Source organism: Corythoichthys intestinalis, chromosome 10 (assembly GCF_030265065.1).
Source record: "Corythoichthys intestinalis isolate RoL2023-P3 chromosome 10, ASM3026506v1, whole genome shotgun sequence".
Taxonomy (NCBI): domain Eukaryota; kingdom Metazoa; phylum Chordata; class Actinopteri; order Syngnathiformes; family Syngnathidae; genus Corythoichthys; species Corythoichthys intestinalis.
The window spans coordinates 9,871,623-9,889,835 of NC_080404.1; the positions used below are offsets into that span (position 1 = coordinate 9,871,623).

Here is an 18,213-nt window from a genome sequence, read left to right on the forward strand (position 1 = left end):
ATTGGAGCAAAAGGTGGCGCTACAAAGTATTAACGCAAGGGGGCCGAATAATATTGCACGCCCCACTTTTCAATTTTTTATTTGTTACAAAAGTTTAAATTATCCAATAAATTTCGTTCCACTTCAAGATTGTGTCCCACTTGTTGTTGATTCTTGACAAAAAATTACAATTTTATATCTTTATGTTTGAAGCCTGAAATGTGGCGAAAGGTTGCAAGGTTCAAGGGGGCCGAATACTTTTGCAAGGCACTGTATTTCCTATTTTTGCCGGAGACGCATTCGTCAAAATGGGCGGATCCAGGCCTGGAGTCAACAACCCAGTGTCTTATTCTCGGTTTAAACACCAGCGAACATGGACGAAGAACGTTTCATCACGGAGGTGGAAAGTCACAAAGTGATTTATGATGCAGCACATCATTATTATAGGGACAGCATTAAAAAGGAAGCTGCCAGGTGTCTTATTATGTGTGTTTTTCTGGCAATTATATCAAACACACGACGTGCTGACAACTCAGTTTTTATTAACACACGGTGCTAACAACACTTCCTCAACCTGTGGCTCTCAGTAGACTGTCTCTTTCTCACTCCCGCATTACATGAACAAAACATCACTGTAGAGTGCACTTCAGGATGCCTAGGAAAAAATCCAATCAGAATATTACGCATGGAACGCCATAGCAAAAGCTATGAGGATGGATGGGGAGTATGCAAGTCATGTAATTTAAAACATGAATAGTGTCGCAAACTTATGGTTAAAGCAAAGAAGAAGAAAAAAAAAACGGGGAAAAAATGTTCAATCAAATCAAGTCCACCTTTCACTCTCTGCTTCTCTGATGAGTCCAGACTCCGTGTGTTTGTCGTTGTTTTGAATGCCACATTACGACAGGACAGAGTTGGCGGACCATGTCATGGCAGCCATGTGCAGCCGGTATGTTTTGCCCGTTTTTGACGTACTGCGGGGCACGCAGTCAACAAAGAGCCATGCCAGACCCGGAACGAAGATGAGTCTGGTGTATTTGAGACCTAAGTGTTGTCATTTTTTCTCTGGAACCTTTTGTTGACTTCTGATATGGTGACCTTGGAATGAGCTTGCCTCCCCGCCTGAGTGTTTCTGTTTCGCATTGCCGTTTTGGTCACTTTCAATTGTCAACTTGTTTTCAGTGAGCCTTCTTTAAATCTTTCAAAATGGAGTCAGTACAAAGGGTTAAGACTAAGGTGATCGCGAAAGGTTTGGCCCTTCTGGCCGGAATGCTGTGATCCTGCCAGCCCGGATTGTTGGAGTTGTGCCAGCGCAGGTCTGGTAGTTCGCCTGGCGTGATTCTGGCAGTCTGGCTGAAGGGTCAGATTCCTTCAATACTCATATACATACATAGATACGTATAGAATATATATATATATATATATATATATATATATATATATATATATATATATATATATATATATATCAGGGCTGTCAAAATTATCAAAATTATCGCGTTAACGCGCGGTAATTAATTTTTTTAGTTAATCACGTTAAAATATTTGACGCAATTAACACACATGTCCCGCTCAGACAGTATTCTGCCTTTTGGTAAGTTTACAGCAAGGCTTTTTGTGCTGTCTAACAGCGAACTCTTGTGGTCACTTTGCGACATGGTTTATTTTTTTCTTGCCAGTTCAATATGGCTGCACGACGTCTCGAGCTGACGCCTACGTTGTAATGTAGTGCTTATATGATCCTTGGACAAGATTTGTCCGTAAGTATGGTTGTTGTAAAGAATGTACATATTATGTTAGTAAGCGAAATGTTCTATTTTTTGTATGAGACGCTTTTTGTTCATGTTTAGTGAACCTGTATAGCGTGCTAAGCTAACGTTGTTGCTAATGCAATGCTTGTGTACTTTTTTTTTTTATGACGGTCTAAAGAGGACAATGGTTTGAGGCTATTTTATTAATAAATCAGATGAAAAAGGAAGAAGTCTGATTATTAAGGCGTCGTTCACTAGCTGTCTAGCTTTGGAAAAAGTAGACGCTTCGGAGTGAGGACAGCATAGACAGATTTAAATGACAGTAGAGTGAAAGCCCCACTACAGTCCTTATGTACCGTATGTTGAATGTACAGTGGGGAGAACAAGTATTTGATACATTGGCAGTGTATCAAATACTTGTTCTCCCCACTGTATATATCCATCTTGTGTCTTATCTTTCCATTCCAACAATTTATTTTACAGAATATATATATATAATTTACAGAAAAATATGGCATATTTTATAGATGGTTTGAATTGCGATTAATTGCGATTAATTACGATTAATTAATTTTTAAGCTGTAATTAACTCAATTAAAAATTTTAATCGTTTGACAGCCCTAATATAGATAGATAGATAGATAGATAGATAGATAGATAGATAGATAGATAGATAGATAGATAGATAGATAGATAGATAGATAGATAGATAGATAGATAGATAGATAGATAGATAGATAGATAGATACACTCGACAGCCACTTTATTAGGTACACCTGTTCAACTGCTCATTAACACTTAATTTCTTATCAGCCAATCACATGGCAGCAACTCAGTGTATTCAGGCATGTAGACATGGTTTAAGTAAATCTCCTGCAGTTCAAACAGAGCATCAGTATGGAGAAGAAAGGTGATTTGAGTGACTTTGAACGTGGCATGGTTGTTGGTGCCAGAAGGGCTAGTCTGAGTATTTCAGAAACTGCTGATCTACTGGGATTTTCACGCACAACCATCTCTAGGGTTTACAGAGAATGGTCCGAAAAAGAAAAAATATCCAGTGAGCGGCAGTTCTGTGGGCGGAAATGCTTTTGTTGATGCCAGAGGTCAGAGGAGAATGGCCAGACTGGTTCGAGCTGATAGAAAGGCAACAGTGACTCAAATAAGCACCCGTTACAACCAAGGTAGGCAGAAGAGCATCTCTGAACGCACAGTATGTCAAATTTTGAGGCAGATGGGCTACAGCAGTAGAAGACAACGCCGGGTGCCACTCCTTTCAGCTAAGACAGGAAACTGAGGCCACAATTTGCCCAAGCTCATCGAAATTGGACAATAGAAGATTGGAAAAATGTTGCCTGGTCTGGTGAGTCTCGATTTCTGCTGCGACATTCGGATAGGAGGGTCAGAATTTGGCGTCAACAGCATGAAACCATGGATCCATCCTGCCTTGTATCAACGGTTCAGGCTGCTGGTGGTGGTGTAATGGTGTGGGGAATATTTTCTTGGCACTCTTTGGGCCCCTTGGTACCAATTGAGCATCGTTGGAACGCCACAGCCTACCTGAGTATTGTTGCTGACCATGTCCATCCCTTTATGACCACAATGTACCCAACCTTTGATGGCTACTTTCAGCAGGATAATGCACCATGTCATAAAGCTGGAATCATCTCAGACTGGTTTCTTGAAAATGACAATGAGCTCACTGTACTGAAATGGCCTCCAAAGTCACCAGATCTCAATCCAATAGAGCATCTTTGGGATGTGGTGGAACGGGAGATTGGCATCATGGATGTGCAGCCGACAAATCTGCACCAACTGTGTGATGCCATCATGTCAATATGGACCAAACTTTCTGAGGAATGCTTCCAGCACCTTGTTGAATCTATGCCACGAAGAATTGAGGCAGTTCTGAAGGCCAAAGGGGGTCCAACCCGTTACTAGCATAGCGTACCTAATAAAGTGGCCGGTGAGTGTATATATACATATACACCTTCTCATTCGTGCATTTTCTTTATTTTCATGACTATTTAAATTGTAAATTCTCACTGACGGTAATAAGACTATGGCTGCTTTTCAATCGCAGGTTAAATGTGCCCTCGCTCACTTGCCCTAGGCACACCCCCTTGGGGGAATCCCCGCCGCCATCTTAGGGGGGTTTCCATTTCCCTAAACAGCGAAGTGAACTTGGTGAGATGGACCCTTAGAGGGTTTAGTGATCGAGTCAACAACGATAGTCACTACAAAGCTAACTATATACCACAATTCATTGCAATGGTGCACGGAAAATATGTTCATGCGGGGTTGATAATGAAGCTCAAATACCGTTGTTTTAAACGACAAATCGGTCTACAGATTAAAAGGTATAGACAAATAAATAATGAATTGCCCAAACAAAATTTGATACAAAACTAATAATTTTGATAATTCCCAGGTACCGACGTATTGCCATCAAGCGCGGAATACGTCTCCTCCTTATTGGCATGAGTCGCTGTATGTTTTGTGCGATGTGGAATAATGGTGCCACCAGGGGGTGGCCAAGCCTGGTCACGGCTCCCCCCAATGAATTTGTTGGCCACCCTACTGGTCACCCCCCTCGCCGGTATAATGTCAGAATTGTAGTAGCTGCAGAACGCAAAATGTTGATTATTATAGACTATGCACATTAACACAATATAATGGTATACAAAATACAATCAACAAAAGTATATCAGTAGGTGTGTCCTGAACTCTTTCTGACAGTTTTCCACTGGCCTGTTTATTACGACAACATAGTAAAAACATGAAATTATGGCTTTTATTTTTTGGTGTGCCCCCCAAAGGTTTGAAGTGGCCCCATTTGGCGATCCCTAGGAAGAATTTATGGAGGCATTACTGATTTGGAATAGGCACTATAGCGCTAATCCAATACCTTATGGTTGTTCAATGATTTTCTTGCCTGTGAGTGAACGAGGGCAGGTCTTTCGCTCACCCTCCGCCCACTTTCCCTCCGCCCTCCTAGTTGCCTCCGTGTGACGTCGGAGCAAGTGCTTAGAGCAAGTGAGCAAGGGAAACTCAAACGCAGCCTATGAATGAACACCTGTCAAATTATGTACTTTGCAGAAAAAGGTGAAATAAACAAAAAACGTATAATATTCTAGTATCTTTAAAGTAGCCACCCTTTGATCTGATTACTTTTTGCAGACTCTTGCCATTCCCTTGATGAGCTTCAAGAGGGAGTCACCTAAAATGGTTTTTGACTTCACAGGTATGCCTTTTCAGGGTTGATTAGTGGAATTTTTTGCTTTATCAATGGGGTTTGGACCTTCATTTGTGTTGCATTGAATGAGATGTGTACAAACGTTTGGCCTGGAATGTATATACACACATATACATATATACACACATATACAGATCCTGTATGTTGTTAGTATAGTGCAGTATGCCGGCAGTAGACTCACGACTTCTCCCTGCCGCCCAGTCTTTCCAATATCTCCAGAGGATCCACGGACACCCTACAGTGAGAGTCAATTTGTCATCTTAAGCAATGGAAATCAGTGAAAATTCTGCAATGTCAATCTGATTTTACTGCCTTAATTCACCTTGAAGCCTGCTGCACCTTTTAGTCCCTTAAGTCCCTTGGGTCCTCGCTCTCCCTGCAAAGAGAGAGGAATTGTGATATTGTATTAGACTTTTTGTTGTATTGGTGTGCTTGTGTGGGTGGGGAGTTGTGCTGTACAATATAATTGCTTACCGCTGTACCCCAAAGTCCTCTCATTCCTTTTTCTCCTTTGCTTCCCATCTCACCCTGAGGATGACGCATGTGAACTATTATTAACCACAAATGGAAGTGTAAAGTGATAGGGGTGTGTAGACAGAATTTACCTTAGGGCCTGGCTCACCCACGTTGCCATAGTCTCCTGTATTTCCCCTGATTCCCTGCAAAACAAGTTGGCAGGTAAAAAAAACAGACTTATTAAATGCAACTGGAAGTAGTACAAAGACAAAATGCTGTACAACCTTTGCCTGATACAGCTTAATGACAGAGTCACTTGTATTCATCTCAATAATTAATTGAGGTGTATATTAAGGGTATAATGATATATTAATCTGGATGTTTGTTAAGCAACAAACCGATTTCATCAGTCCAAACGCAAAACATTGATCCATATCATTATCATCAGCCGTTTTGTTAAGAATGGTCAAAATTTATTTTTGTGCTTTAGGTGAAATGTCACTGACAGTGTTACATTCATATATTCGATGACCTTTTTAGCAAGCTGTGTGAATTCTAAGTTGAATAGACATCAAAGGGATGACCATCTGATCCAGCTCCTTTGGGCCGGAGGTTGAGTAAACGTTTGACTGAAACTACAATATACGGTAATAGCTGTTAAATTTAGTCACATTAGTGGAAAATGTACATATAAACATTCAACTGCACTTTATAAATACAAGAAGGCATAAATGCGACTAAATGGGGCGCTATTGTTTAGACAGATGCTAACCACCTAAGAAAAGTGTTGCTCTGGATCAACAAACAAGGCCTTCAATGTTGTCTGTTTATTTGAACATCGAATGATTTTATCAATAGTTAACCTCACAAATGGCTGACGGTATGGCAAAACCAAGGCAAGACCATGAATTTTACCACATTTCTATGGTGAAGAAGTTAAAGCTAGATGAAAAAAAAAAAAAAAAAAGACCACCCAAAATAGTTTGTAAATGTGTGCCAGGAAAGCGCCTCGTCAGGATGCAAGCAGGGGAAGGGATAAACATGTTGGGCCTCTGTAATTCAAAGAGTTACAAAAGACAGATGTTTACTCTCAAATGACCTCCAGCTGAAGACTCAGGATATGAAAATGTAGCATGAATGGCTCTGGAATCTTGTTCTGTGTAGGCAGGCATACTGTAAATTTGTCCAGGCAGTGAGGCCATTTTCCTTAGATACGTATTCAACACACACAGTCATGCAAACAAAACAAAACAAAAAAAGCCTAATTCACATTTGTCATCATCCAGATGAAAACCTAATTAGACTTGTTTGTTTTTCCTTAAATCTAAATGTAATTTTTGACAGTTTATATACATCAAATCTTCTCATAAAAACTTTTCTGAGGTCTGCTCCCCTTTTACAGTGACTGTTCAGCATCAACAAGTCAATAATTTAAATGTGTGATGTTCTCCATGAGCAAAAGTAGTCTTAACGTGCCAAACTTCACACTCCACTAAAGCAGACATGGTGTCATTATGGACTTTAGGGGGTCTTGGCCAACTGTTTGGGCTTAGTGTGCTCTCATGATAATGTACCACGTCATTTTTCACTTAGGGGATAACATTACCATTGCAGGAGGAAATAATAACAGAAATGAACAAATTAAAAATATGGTTCCATAATAATAAATTATCATTACATTTAGAGAAGACTAAAATAATATTATTTGGGAACTGTAAAAAGAATGCACAGTTGAAGATAATAGTAGAAGGGATTGAAATTGAGAAAGTTCATGAGACAGGTTTTGGGGGTTAATTATTGATGAAAAAAATAACTGGAAACGACATATCAAATATATACAGGGCAAAATCTCATGAAACATTGAAATATTATTTTTAAAAAATATCAAAGAGGATATTCGATTGCAAATCTCTCCACACACTATACCAGGGGTCGGGAACCTATGGCTCGCGAGCCAGATCTGGCTCTTTTGACAGCTGCATCTGGCTCGGAGACAAATCTTAAATTATTTAAAAAAAAAAAAAAAAAATCGTTATACTCCTTTGCACATTGCGCGAAACGGCGACGGTCACTGGCAACTAGAAAGCCAGGTCGCAGAAATTTTAGTGGGAAAGTTGCAAAAATACATGTTGGTGTGTCTATCTTTTTATCTCTCCATCAATCGCATCGGCACTGCAGATGAGACAGAGACACTGTTCAAGTGGGGTCGCCGTATTTTGCTGTCAAAAATAGCGGCCAATGTGCGAATGTGTGTCAAGCAAACTTCCCTCGTTTTTAGTTTCATTTTCTGCGTTTGTCAGCTATTTTTAGAAACCCTTTTAAGAAGATGGCAAAAGAAAAAAAGACGAGGAGCATCATAGTTTTCATCAGGAATGGACAGAGGAATATGCCTTTGTGGAGATAGCAGGTTCTGCGGTGTGTCTAATATGCAATGATAAAAATGCATCTATGAAAAGGTCATATATAAAGCGGCACTTCGACACCCGCCATACTACATTTGCATCAAAATATCCTTCCTGCGGGGGACAACAGGAAGAAAGCATGTCAAGAGCTACTATCAAGAGTGCAAGCTAATCAGCAGCAACTACATGTTTGGACCCAACAAGGTGACTGGAATTCGGCTAGCTTTGCTGGCGGTTTAGCACGTGTGAGAAACGGAAAGCCATTCACAGATGGGAGTATGCCAAAGCATTCATGCTTGATGTTGCCAGTGAACTTTTTGACGACTTTTCGGACATAGACAAGATAATTAAACGGATAAAAGGCATGCCTCTGTCGGCAAGAACTGTTCACGATCGTACCATCATGATGTCAAATCAAATTTAGGCAACGCAAGTGAAGGACATAAATGCGGCTGTTTTTTTTTTCTCTCGCTTTGGATGAGTCAACAGACGTAAGCAATTTATCTCAGCGTGATTGCAAGGTATGTTGTCAGTGACACACTACATGAGGAAAGCCTTGCAGTTTTGACTATGCATGGGATAACAAGAGGGGAGAATTTATTCAATTCCATCACTGAGTTTGCTAAAGAAAAAAAAATCTATCGATGGATAAACTTTCGGTGTGCAATGATGGTGCTCCGTGCGTGGTGGGAAAAATCAGGATTCGTGGCGGTTCTTCGGGAACATGAAAAGAGATGCAAGTTTCTCAATGCCTGTATGAAGCTTAACCCCACCACGTATCAACCACACTACAAAGTAGTGATGGGACGAAATGGGCCGAGGTTCCGAAGCTTGTGTCGAGTAATGGGAGGGGCATTTCCACAAAGCTTGTATCGAGACGCGCGTCATTTCGGCAAAACCCGGATGTGGTGGCATGTAAAGCCTCGCCGGCCGGCTGCATCACATAATCACTTCGGGAGTGGTCAGAGTCCGACGTTTGGCGCGCATTGCAAACACAGTACAGACTACTACTATTAGTTGCAAAACGCAATGGCGATCGCCTGTTATCTCACATTTTGTGGATTTCGGGCTCCTACACTTGTTACACCTGTGCGCAACAGTGCAACTTGTGCAATCTTTTTTCAAGCCTTGTCCGTTGCTTGTGATGGAACCTGCGCGAAAAAGGCGATCCTCCCCTGTATGGGAACATTTTCATTTGATTGCTTCCAATAAGGTAAGGGAGAAAAAACTTTATTAATCCCCAAACACCCTAGCTGATACAACCCTGGAGGTCTAAAAGTACCTATCTGAACCAAACATCAACAGAATGAACAATCCATTAGTGTACTGGGAGAAACATAAAAATACCTACCCAAATTTATATAAACTGGCACTCACATTACTCTGCACCTCAGCTTCATCTGTGCCTTGTGAAAGAATATTTTCTAAAGGTGGTGAAATATTGTCCAAAAAAAAGTTTGAAGCCAGCCACTATTATTTCTAAATAAAAATGAATAAAAAATTATCCTTAGCACTTGTATTTTGTTCACATACTAAATTACTAACACAAGCACATTCATATCTTTGTCTTAACCCTGCAATGCCTGCAATATGAAGCAATTTTCAGAGAATCACAAAATTTGAAAAAATAAGGTCTTAATGAAACATTTTTTTCAAATTTGTAAAAATGAAAAAAATAGATAAATAATAAGCGCTCTAATATCTGTAACCCTTGCTAAATCATTTTTTTCTCATGGAACCTGTTGACTTGCATCCATTTTTTTTTTTGTTTTTTTTTTTGAGAAGGGATATTTCAAAATTCTGAATTAGTCTACAAATTCTGAATTAGTCTCAAAATCATAAAATTCTAAGTGTATCAAATGTGATACATTTGGCAAGAAAGGGTTTTAAGCAAATAGCCATTGAATTCTTAACACTGTTGACCTTTTAGGCTTCTAGACCACTTAATGGCGCCATAGAGTAAATGAAGCACCATGAAGCTTTGCTACATGTGCAAACCAATTGGCTGCAAAGCTTCTTTGCTTCATGAGGCTTCATTTGGCCTACTACTACAAAGCCATCAGCAAAACCATGCAGCACCAGAAGTCGCATTAAAGGTAAGAAATACTCATCATTGATTAGCAACAGAATAACAATGTTATTAAAAATTCAGAGACTTATTGTACTTTAAAAGTGTTGAAATAACATAAAATGCACACATTTCTGTTATTTTTAGTTTTAAACATGTATGACTATCACGGAATTACATTAAAAAATATGTGGTGTTCATGGCGCTCTCAGCCAAAAAGGTTCCTGACCACTGCTCTATACAGTTGTGATGATGTGCCATATTTTACCTAACCTTGTTAAAAAAAAGAAGTTTTGAACATGTTAGTGTCCTGCCGTACCACCTTCATAATGTGAATTAATTTTTAAACAATATAACGTAGAAAAATGCTTGCCTTTATTAAATGCTTCATTGAGTCCACTCAAATCCACTCACACAACTGAGAACAGCCTCTCACTTACACAATGAGTTGCCACAACACACTACCAATAGTAACAAGCAAGCGATTGTAACAAGCCAAATGATGATTGACACATTTGATCGTAGAGCTACAGAGCCTTCACACGCAAGATCAAAGCTACAAACCTGTCAATCAGCGTTAACTTCAAGTAGCAAGCTCTACCTGCCTGCTGAACAAGAATAGCATCAAGAAGGAGATTGAGAGGCTGTACGAGCATGAAGCAGAAAACATATTTTTTTAATTAAAACTGCACGATCGGCCCGATTTCTAATCACGCGATGTGGACATCCCTAGTTCTGTCCGTGCATCATGAGCAATCATGGGTGACGTAAGGGAGAGAAAAGTTATGACAATTCTAAGGACCGTAAGGACTAATAGCGGAATCATTTTTTTTTCTCTTCTATTTATGATATTTGGCTTTCAAATTCTCCAAGATGCTGCCATGGAACCAATGCTATATCACCTACTGTAGGTTGAGCTAAAGCAATCAGTTGGAGACAAAAATATCTATTCTCAGACGACTATGACTGGAGAAATAATGGAAGGATGGAAAATGCAAAATATGATTTTTTTTTTTTTGAGGCAAAACAATGCAGTGTGCCCAGTGGGTGCTTACACACTGATGAAGACACTAAAGTTCTTTTCATATGATTTCCTGCTAGCTCCTCAATTTACTTGTTAGTTCAACTTCCTCCAAAAGAACAGCTCTCGGAAATCCTGTGATCACATGCCAGTTTGTCACAGTACACCGGAAAATGAAGAAGATATTCATCATCCCATGTGCAGGTCGAGTTATAGCTTGACGTCCACCTCAATCTACTACAGGAAAGACATGTTTTATCTATGAGAGGAGCCCCCGCATTTACTATCCCAAAGTGCTTCTGGATCCAGGTCTGTTTCCGCCCTGCTGTGGTATTTTCCACAGCTGTCATCTCACATTTGATTTTTATTGTGATGTACAGCCACCCATCAATCTAAAAAATAGTTTTAAGAATAGTGCAGCAAATAATAGTCCTTTGTTACCCAGTTTCCTTGTCTTCCATGATCCCCGTCTTTTCCGGGAAGACCTCTGTGCCCCTACGCAAGAAAAAATAAAAGGTCAGCATGCTTCATCTCACAGGGGTAACCTTTCATACAGTGTTGTTTTCGTCAACGAGAACGAAAATATTTTGTCAACGAACAATTGTTTTCGATAACGAGATAAATATATGTATTTTGAGAGACTAAAACCTCATGAGGCTAATGTCAGGGTTTTCGTCTGACAAGACGAGAACAAGACAAAAATGCCCCCCCCCCCAAAAAAAACCTTTAGTGACAATTTCACAATGTGTGACATTTTATGTGTAGTTAGCCTGCATTGTAGCAGTGCCTGTTTGTGTCACTTAGTTGTGACGTCCTGCCTCCCCCCCTTCCCAACTCACCAGTGTGTCGTCTCCTGTCTTGCAGGCTTGCACACACGGTAAAATTTGTTTTCTTGTCCGGAGAGAATATGCAATGTTGCTTTTGTCTTTAAAGGTCTGTGCTGACTGATCATCACACACTAAATGTAACTCCTAGCTTTAGCATAGCATTCACGTTCATAGTTAGTATTAGGCTAATGCTAACAGCAAGCTTTTCTTAAACTCTTGGACAACTTTTATTTTTATTACATACAGTTAGTGATGTCCAGGTGGGTATAATTAATTGAAAATAATGTACTGTTTTCCTGCTGTGTATAATGACCCAGTTGGCGTTTGTCATATTCTGCTGCTGGTCAGATTTTGTTTCGTTACAGAGCCAGCTGTGGGAGCGTTACAACGTCGCACCTGCAGTTAATCCCAGCTCATCAACAGTAATATATAAACACAGGTTATCCAAGAGAAGGGTGCCGAGATATTGTCTTGCTGATCGCCATTTGACAACTCGTACTTTAGTCTCGTTGCATTTACTCGTTTCACCCCTGCTTGGGGTTTTTGTTAGTCTGCTGCTGTCACTTGTATCCTCTACCTTGCGCCTTTGAGATTTTTATTTTGTCTTTTTGGCTCTCCGCTTATCAGCTTGGTTACCCTCGATTTAGTATTATTGAGCCCCGTCGACCTGCAGTCATGGACCCATTTTGTTATTTCCACTTTTCCGCGATCTTGTTTTTTTCTTTCCCAATAAATACTTGTACGCATCCCTCAGTTGTCTGCTTCAAGGTCCAACCTTGTTTCCGCACTTGCGAACCCCAACAGCGTTGTCCTTTTAGACGCTACAATATGTGTTCGTGTGTCAATGTTCATTCGAAATAGTAGGAAACCTTTATTTCTTTTTGTAGTAAATTTTAAAAATTTTACAGATCAAACATTCTTTGCAAACGTCGACTAAAACTAGACCAATTTAGTCTTGAGTTTTTGTCAACAAAAACTAGACGAAGATAAATACATTTTGAGATTACGAAGGCTAGGTCCATACCGCAGGTTTTAATGCACGAATCCGATTTTTTCGTGTTTTTCCGACTCGAGTGAGGTACTTATTTGACGGTGTGAAAGTGACAAGTCGCATAGAAGTGGATCATTTTAAATCAGATTTGGGTCACTTTCGTATGTGGTTTAAATCCATAAAAAACAAAATGGGTCGAGGATAAGCCTGAAAATGCTCGGTTTTCTCTCTGCTCCAAATGAGCAATATTTCAAGATTGATTACATGGCCGGGAGTCAGGGCAAACTGTCCGTAAATGTACAGTGGGGAAAACAAGTGTATCCAATACTTGTTCTCCCCACTGTATATGTGTGCGTCATGTGTAGTCATTTTTTTTTATGCTCCTGCAGCTGCAGGTCAGTTGCTCAATGCATCTTGGACTGCGAATTTGTGCGCATGCGTGATTCTTGAACGGGCTCAATGGACAAAGGCAGTCTGAACGGGCAGGCCAAAAAAACAGATATGACAAAAAATCTTAATTGTGCATTAAGACTTGCGGGATGAACCTAGCCTAAGATATCACTAAGACTAAGTATTATCGTCCAAAAGACTAATGGAATAGGTTTGCATGGAGCCACGTCGCATGCCGCAATCTGTCCTCCTCGTCCAAGTCAGGACTCTTACCAGCAAGGGAGGCGAGTGCGCTAACCACCAAACCAAAAGCCCAGGCTAGCACATCCCCTTGAAGGTATCTAAACGGAGGTTTCTATGCACCGTAAACAAATGACCCGCTTGCACCTGTTACACTCACCCCCCCAAACCCTTTACTGCCGATCCAGGTCACGGCACTAAAGTAATCGGTCTGCATGGAGCCGCGTCTCTCCTACTCATCCAGGTCAGGACTCATACCTGCAGAGTACGACTTGCCCAGCACAGTAGGCGAGCGCGCTAACCACTTAGCCAAAAGCTTTAGCTGACAGCACGCCGTCATGAAGGCATCGAGAGGGAGTTTTCTATGCACCGCATACAACGGACCCGCGTGCACATGTTACACTAAGTCTGAGACGAAAATTATAAGGGATGCCAAAAACAACACTGGTTTCATGTGCAAATCCAGTACCTGTGTCCCCGGCCGTCCCTGGATTCCTGGTTGTCCGTGCATGCATTTGCAAGATGCTCTTCCGGCTGTCAGGCCTATCTCTGCATAGCCTCCGCACTGCGAGAGGACACAATTTCAGGCGAGACTGATAAACAAGGACAGTAGCGAGAGTTGCAGAAAAGAAGTGGACTCACCACACTAGAGAGCTCACAGCAGCCTTCGGAAATAGCCTTTTCTGGGTCACATGACACATCCATCTGCTGGAGGTCCAACTGAAATGATTTAGAAAATGTGACCTTTTACGTTTAAGCCTGCGATCCAGTTCAAATATTTGAAAGAAAGAGTCATGCCGCACACATACTGAGACAGAGCGGTCTCTCGCAGCCCGCTTGACAATGGAAGTGTAACCTTGGCGGATGACTGGCATTGGCTCGTCAATGGACTCCACACTGACCTCCTCGCAATCTACCAGCAGTTTCACTTGGCTGCCCTTCACGCTAAGCGCCAACTTGTGCCACTGGCCATCGAAAAGCTTCCCCACGCCATGAAAGGTCCTCAGCATCTGGCTACCACTTGGGCTGATGTAAAAGAAGTCCAGCGAAAGGGTATCCCCCTGGAAACGCAGGCCTACTTGCTCTTGACCATCTGGGGCACTGACCTGCCACAGGTTCCATGATTTCTTAACCATGTCTTTGGTCAACTTAAAGGTTGCAATAATGGAGTAGTCAGAGGGGAGGCCATCTGGATACACGTCTCTGCAGTGGGGGAGTCATCATAGTATCATGAACATGAACAATCTCTTGCTCAAGCTTGTTAGTTGATGTTTTACAACTTTGTCAAATCACATCCATGTGAGCTCAAAGCATTCATCATTCTTTGTTTCTCTCATGTGGCCTGTTAATTGAAACTAAAGGCATAAAAATAACAACGCCTCTCAATGTGCTTAACATATTAACAGCCTGTGGTTAGAATCTTATTTACAGCAATTACATACTATGAATATCCCATAAGTACATCATAAAAATAAGACAAAATAATAGGAAGCAATTCCATTTGGCCTGGAATGTACCGTCTATTAGCAGCTACTGTGTATTCTTTGCTAGACCCTACTGATTGGAACTCTCCGGAACACCTGCAAACAATGTTCCCTCTAAGCTGCATGCATGTGCAATCTCGCACTGCTTGAACATACTCAGCACAGACGAAAATCTATGCAGCCGCAAAATAGAATTAAACAGTAACGTATTGTAGTGTCACTAGAACTACTGTCGGCGCCGCAGTGATGTGTCAGCGCGACGCTCCTATTGGTGCGTTGAATACAGCAATGTGACTTTTCCATTGGTGGGTTACTACACCAAGATTGTATATAGACCCCAATCACGTGACGTCACAACTCCGCCCCCCCCGACTGGTTCCGCCATATTGTCCGTCAGCTCGTCGTGTTTACAAATTACCGCTACGTACATTCCTCCTATTACTGCGTGTTTTTTTGCTTGTCTAAGGAATCAAACGAACCCAAAAACCTTCCTGACACTCATTAACATTGATTGATCTGACTGATTAATCCAAATGGTGAAGGCATGTGTGGCGGTTGGTTGCAGTAACAGAGATAATAAACAGTCATTTTAGAAGTTGCTGTGTGCCCATTGTTAAAAGGGCAAATCTCTAAAGCAGCGCATTTTGTTTATCTCGGTCCATGATGCGTTTGTGTCGACAGCCGTCAGACAGCGGCGAAAACATCATCAGACGGAGACTACGAAGATCGTCGCCACGGTCGCGCAGCAAGAAGGTGAGCGCAACAACAGGTGTTGTGCCGAAAAATAGCCGCCCTGCGTGAAATGTCCCCCCTGACGGGAGTGCCAACACAGAAACAACTTTCTTGTACCGTGAATATGTATTATTTTACTCTGCTTGAACTAGTAAATATCATACCTGTGTGATTGTCATTGGGATATGGTCGTGAAAACCTGTAGACTAATACATTTCTGTTCAAAGATGGTTATGTGGCCCAGTCCACGATTTGTTACTAAAATACAGTACTAATATTTTGTGTAATTTAATTATTTAAAACTGATCTTACAGCCGTAAATCCATTTCTGTAATGCATCCATGAATTCACGTCAATAAAGCGATATAAATAAGCGCTCCCGTCAGAGGGGACATTTCACGCGGGGCAGCTATTTTTCGGCACACACCGGCCCGTTGTCAATCAAGTTTCATTTTACAATCATGACAACGGTGACGCTCAGCTGACCAAATGTCGGTTTATATTTGGGCCGGTGCCGATTTTGGGAACCCGACTCCTCATCGTGACATAAACTGGAGTATGATTGGAAATTTTGTGGTCTCAGGACGAGCTCTGACGCACGGGACGGGACCGGACGGGAGGAAACATCGGTTTGGGCATCAAATATGGATCTGGCGACTGGATCGACCGAAGCTTTTCCAAATAATGGCTTTTATGCAACTCATCCAATGAGTTTACAGTGTCTGAAAGCACCGGGGCTTCCATAATTTGCAAGTAAATCCACCTTTAGAAACTATTACCATTGACAATACGGACACACAATGACTGACAATATGGCGGCACAATACAGCGATCACGTGATTGTGTGACGTTGGTGATTGGGGTCTATACAATAGTTGTGATGTGCATGACCTGGATGGCTCCAGAGAAAAATAAAGGGTAAACAGTAAGCTAGACTCCTGTGCTGATTTACTGAAGCAACATTCCACCACCAATTTTCACAAGCAATACAGTATTAATTAATACCTAATTTAGAAATCATATAGTTTAGTTCAGGGTTCACGTCTCTCTCCCCTAAAACACCTGAATCAAATGATTATGTCATCAGCAACCTCTCCAGAAGCCTGATAATGATCCTGATTATTTTGATTCAGGTGTGTTGGAGGATGGAGACATGGAAAACACGACAGGAAAGTAGCACTGGGGTCGGGATTTGGTGAACCCTGGTTTGGTTGATTAGACTACCAAAATTGTTTTCTGTACCATTTCGCAATGTAATTCAATGAGCAGCAAGTGTCTAGCAAATAATACAATGCAGTTCACTTACGTGAACATAGTTACGCAATGCAGGCTATCATAGCATTGAGAGTGTTGCATATATGTGTCCTGCCCATACGTGGCATGCAAGTTAGCTAGCTAAGAACACTGCAGTGGAAATAATAAATGGGCAGCGATACTACACTCATCAAGCCAAAGTAAAAACAGAAATGAGGTTCTTTTAAGATGGAATGGCTGTCAGAGTATATGGCGGAAAACAGTCAGGTGACTTAAAGTTCCGCTCTGAGACCGATATGCATGTGTGATACATCATTGGAAAGCTTAAAATCTCAACGTTCTGGGGGAAGAAAATTTTTGAACAGGCGGGCATTTAAAAAAAAAAAAAAATTAAACAGCAAAACCCTATATGGAGGTGTGAACACGCGAGAGCAGAACAACGGACGCCATGACTTTAACGAGACATAATCGTGTACTTACCTTGTTTCGATCCAAAAACTCCATGTAGCATGTATCACTGAGTGTCAAGACACAGTTGTGAATGGCTACAGCTGGATTTTGGGGGATTTTATGGGTGAAAAATGGTAATATAACAAGGGTCGCGATACAAAAATCGCAGACATCAAGGAGTGGTCGAGATTTTCTTTTACATATATTTACCCTCTTAAACATTTTTTTTCAATTTTTCTTCGTTTGGATAGATTATTTATCATCTAACATATCGGAGAAAATGCGACAGTAACAAAACAATTAAGCGATAGTTATGAGGTAGATATCCGTGACTTTTTTACTGACACAATTTTTTTTCATTGTGACGTCATTTGTTTAAAAGTTTAAAATATGCGAGTGAATAATTTTTTCAAGTTTTTTTTTTTAATGAAATATTAGACATCAATTAATCATTTTAAGCTAAAAAATGACAGACATTTTGAATAATAAATATAATTAATTACCTTCGTTTTATGGCTGGGTTGAAACAAAAGCGGATGTGCGACGTCTGTAAACAGGGGTTTTCAGGGTAAAACGGACAAATTAAAAATAGTTTGGGGTCTTATTGCAGCATGAATCTGCTACGGCAGCATATAGACATATTGTTTTATCAAACACAACAGTTCTTTTGGCTTAAAATACAGCAGTTTATTTTGAAGAGGGGGTGCAAGAGCAGAAACTGCTTTTTCAGCCTTGTCTGTGTTTTCCGCCATATACAAATAGAAGAACAAGCGCTGAAACTGAGTGAATTTTTTTTTTTTTTTAACCCGTCCTATCTTGTGTGTCCTTATTGTCTGAACAGTTTTAATGCGGGAGTTTAATATACTCTCATTGTGGTTGTTCATTATGTTATAGTTATTGACTCGCACATGACAC

General features: G+C 40.8%; 1 protein-coding gene across 1 annotated transcript in view; it reads right to left on the reverse strand.

The window, feature by feature from the left end:
• Positions 1-18,213, reverse strand: part of zmp:0000000760 (collagen alpha-1(IX) chain) — a 36,114-nt gene that overhangs the window by 16,826 nt on the left and 1,075 nt on the right. The window contains exons 2-9 of the mRNA XM_057848289.1: positions 14,188-14,581; positions 14,021-14,098; positions 13,848-13,943; positions 11,372-11,425; positions 5,589-5,642; positions 5,458-5,511; positions 5,306-5,359; positions 5,165-5,218 (exon numbers count right to left, since the gene is read on the reverse strand). Coding sequence (XP_057704272.1) covers positions 5,165-5,218; positions 5,306-5,359; positions 5,458-5,511; positions 5,589-5,642; positions 11,372-11,425; positions 13,848-13,943; positions 14,021-14,098; positions 14,188-14,514 — 771 coding nt within the window. The 5' untranslated portion in view covers positions 14,515-14,581. The remainder of the gene's footprint in view (positions 1-5,164; positions 5,219-5,305; positions 5,360-5,457; positions 5,512-5,588; positions 5,643-11,371; positions 11,426-13,847; positions 13,944-14,020; positions 14,099-14,187; positions 14,582-18,213) is intronic.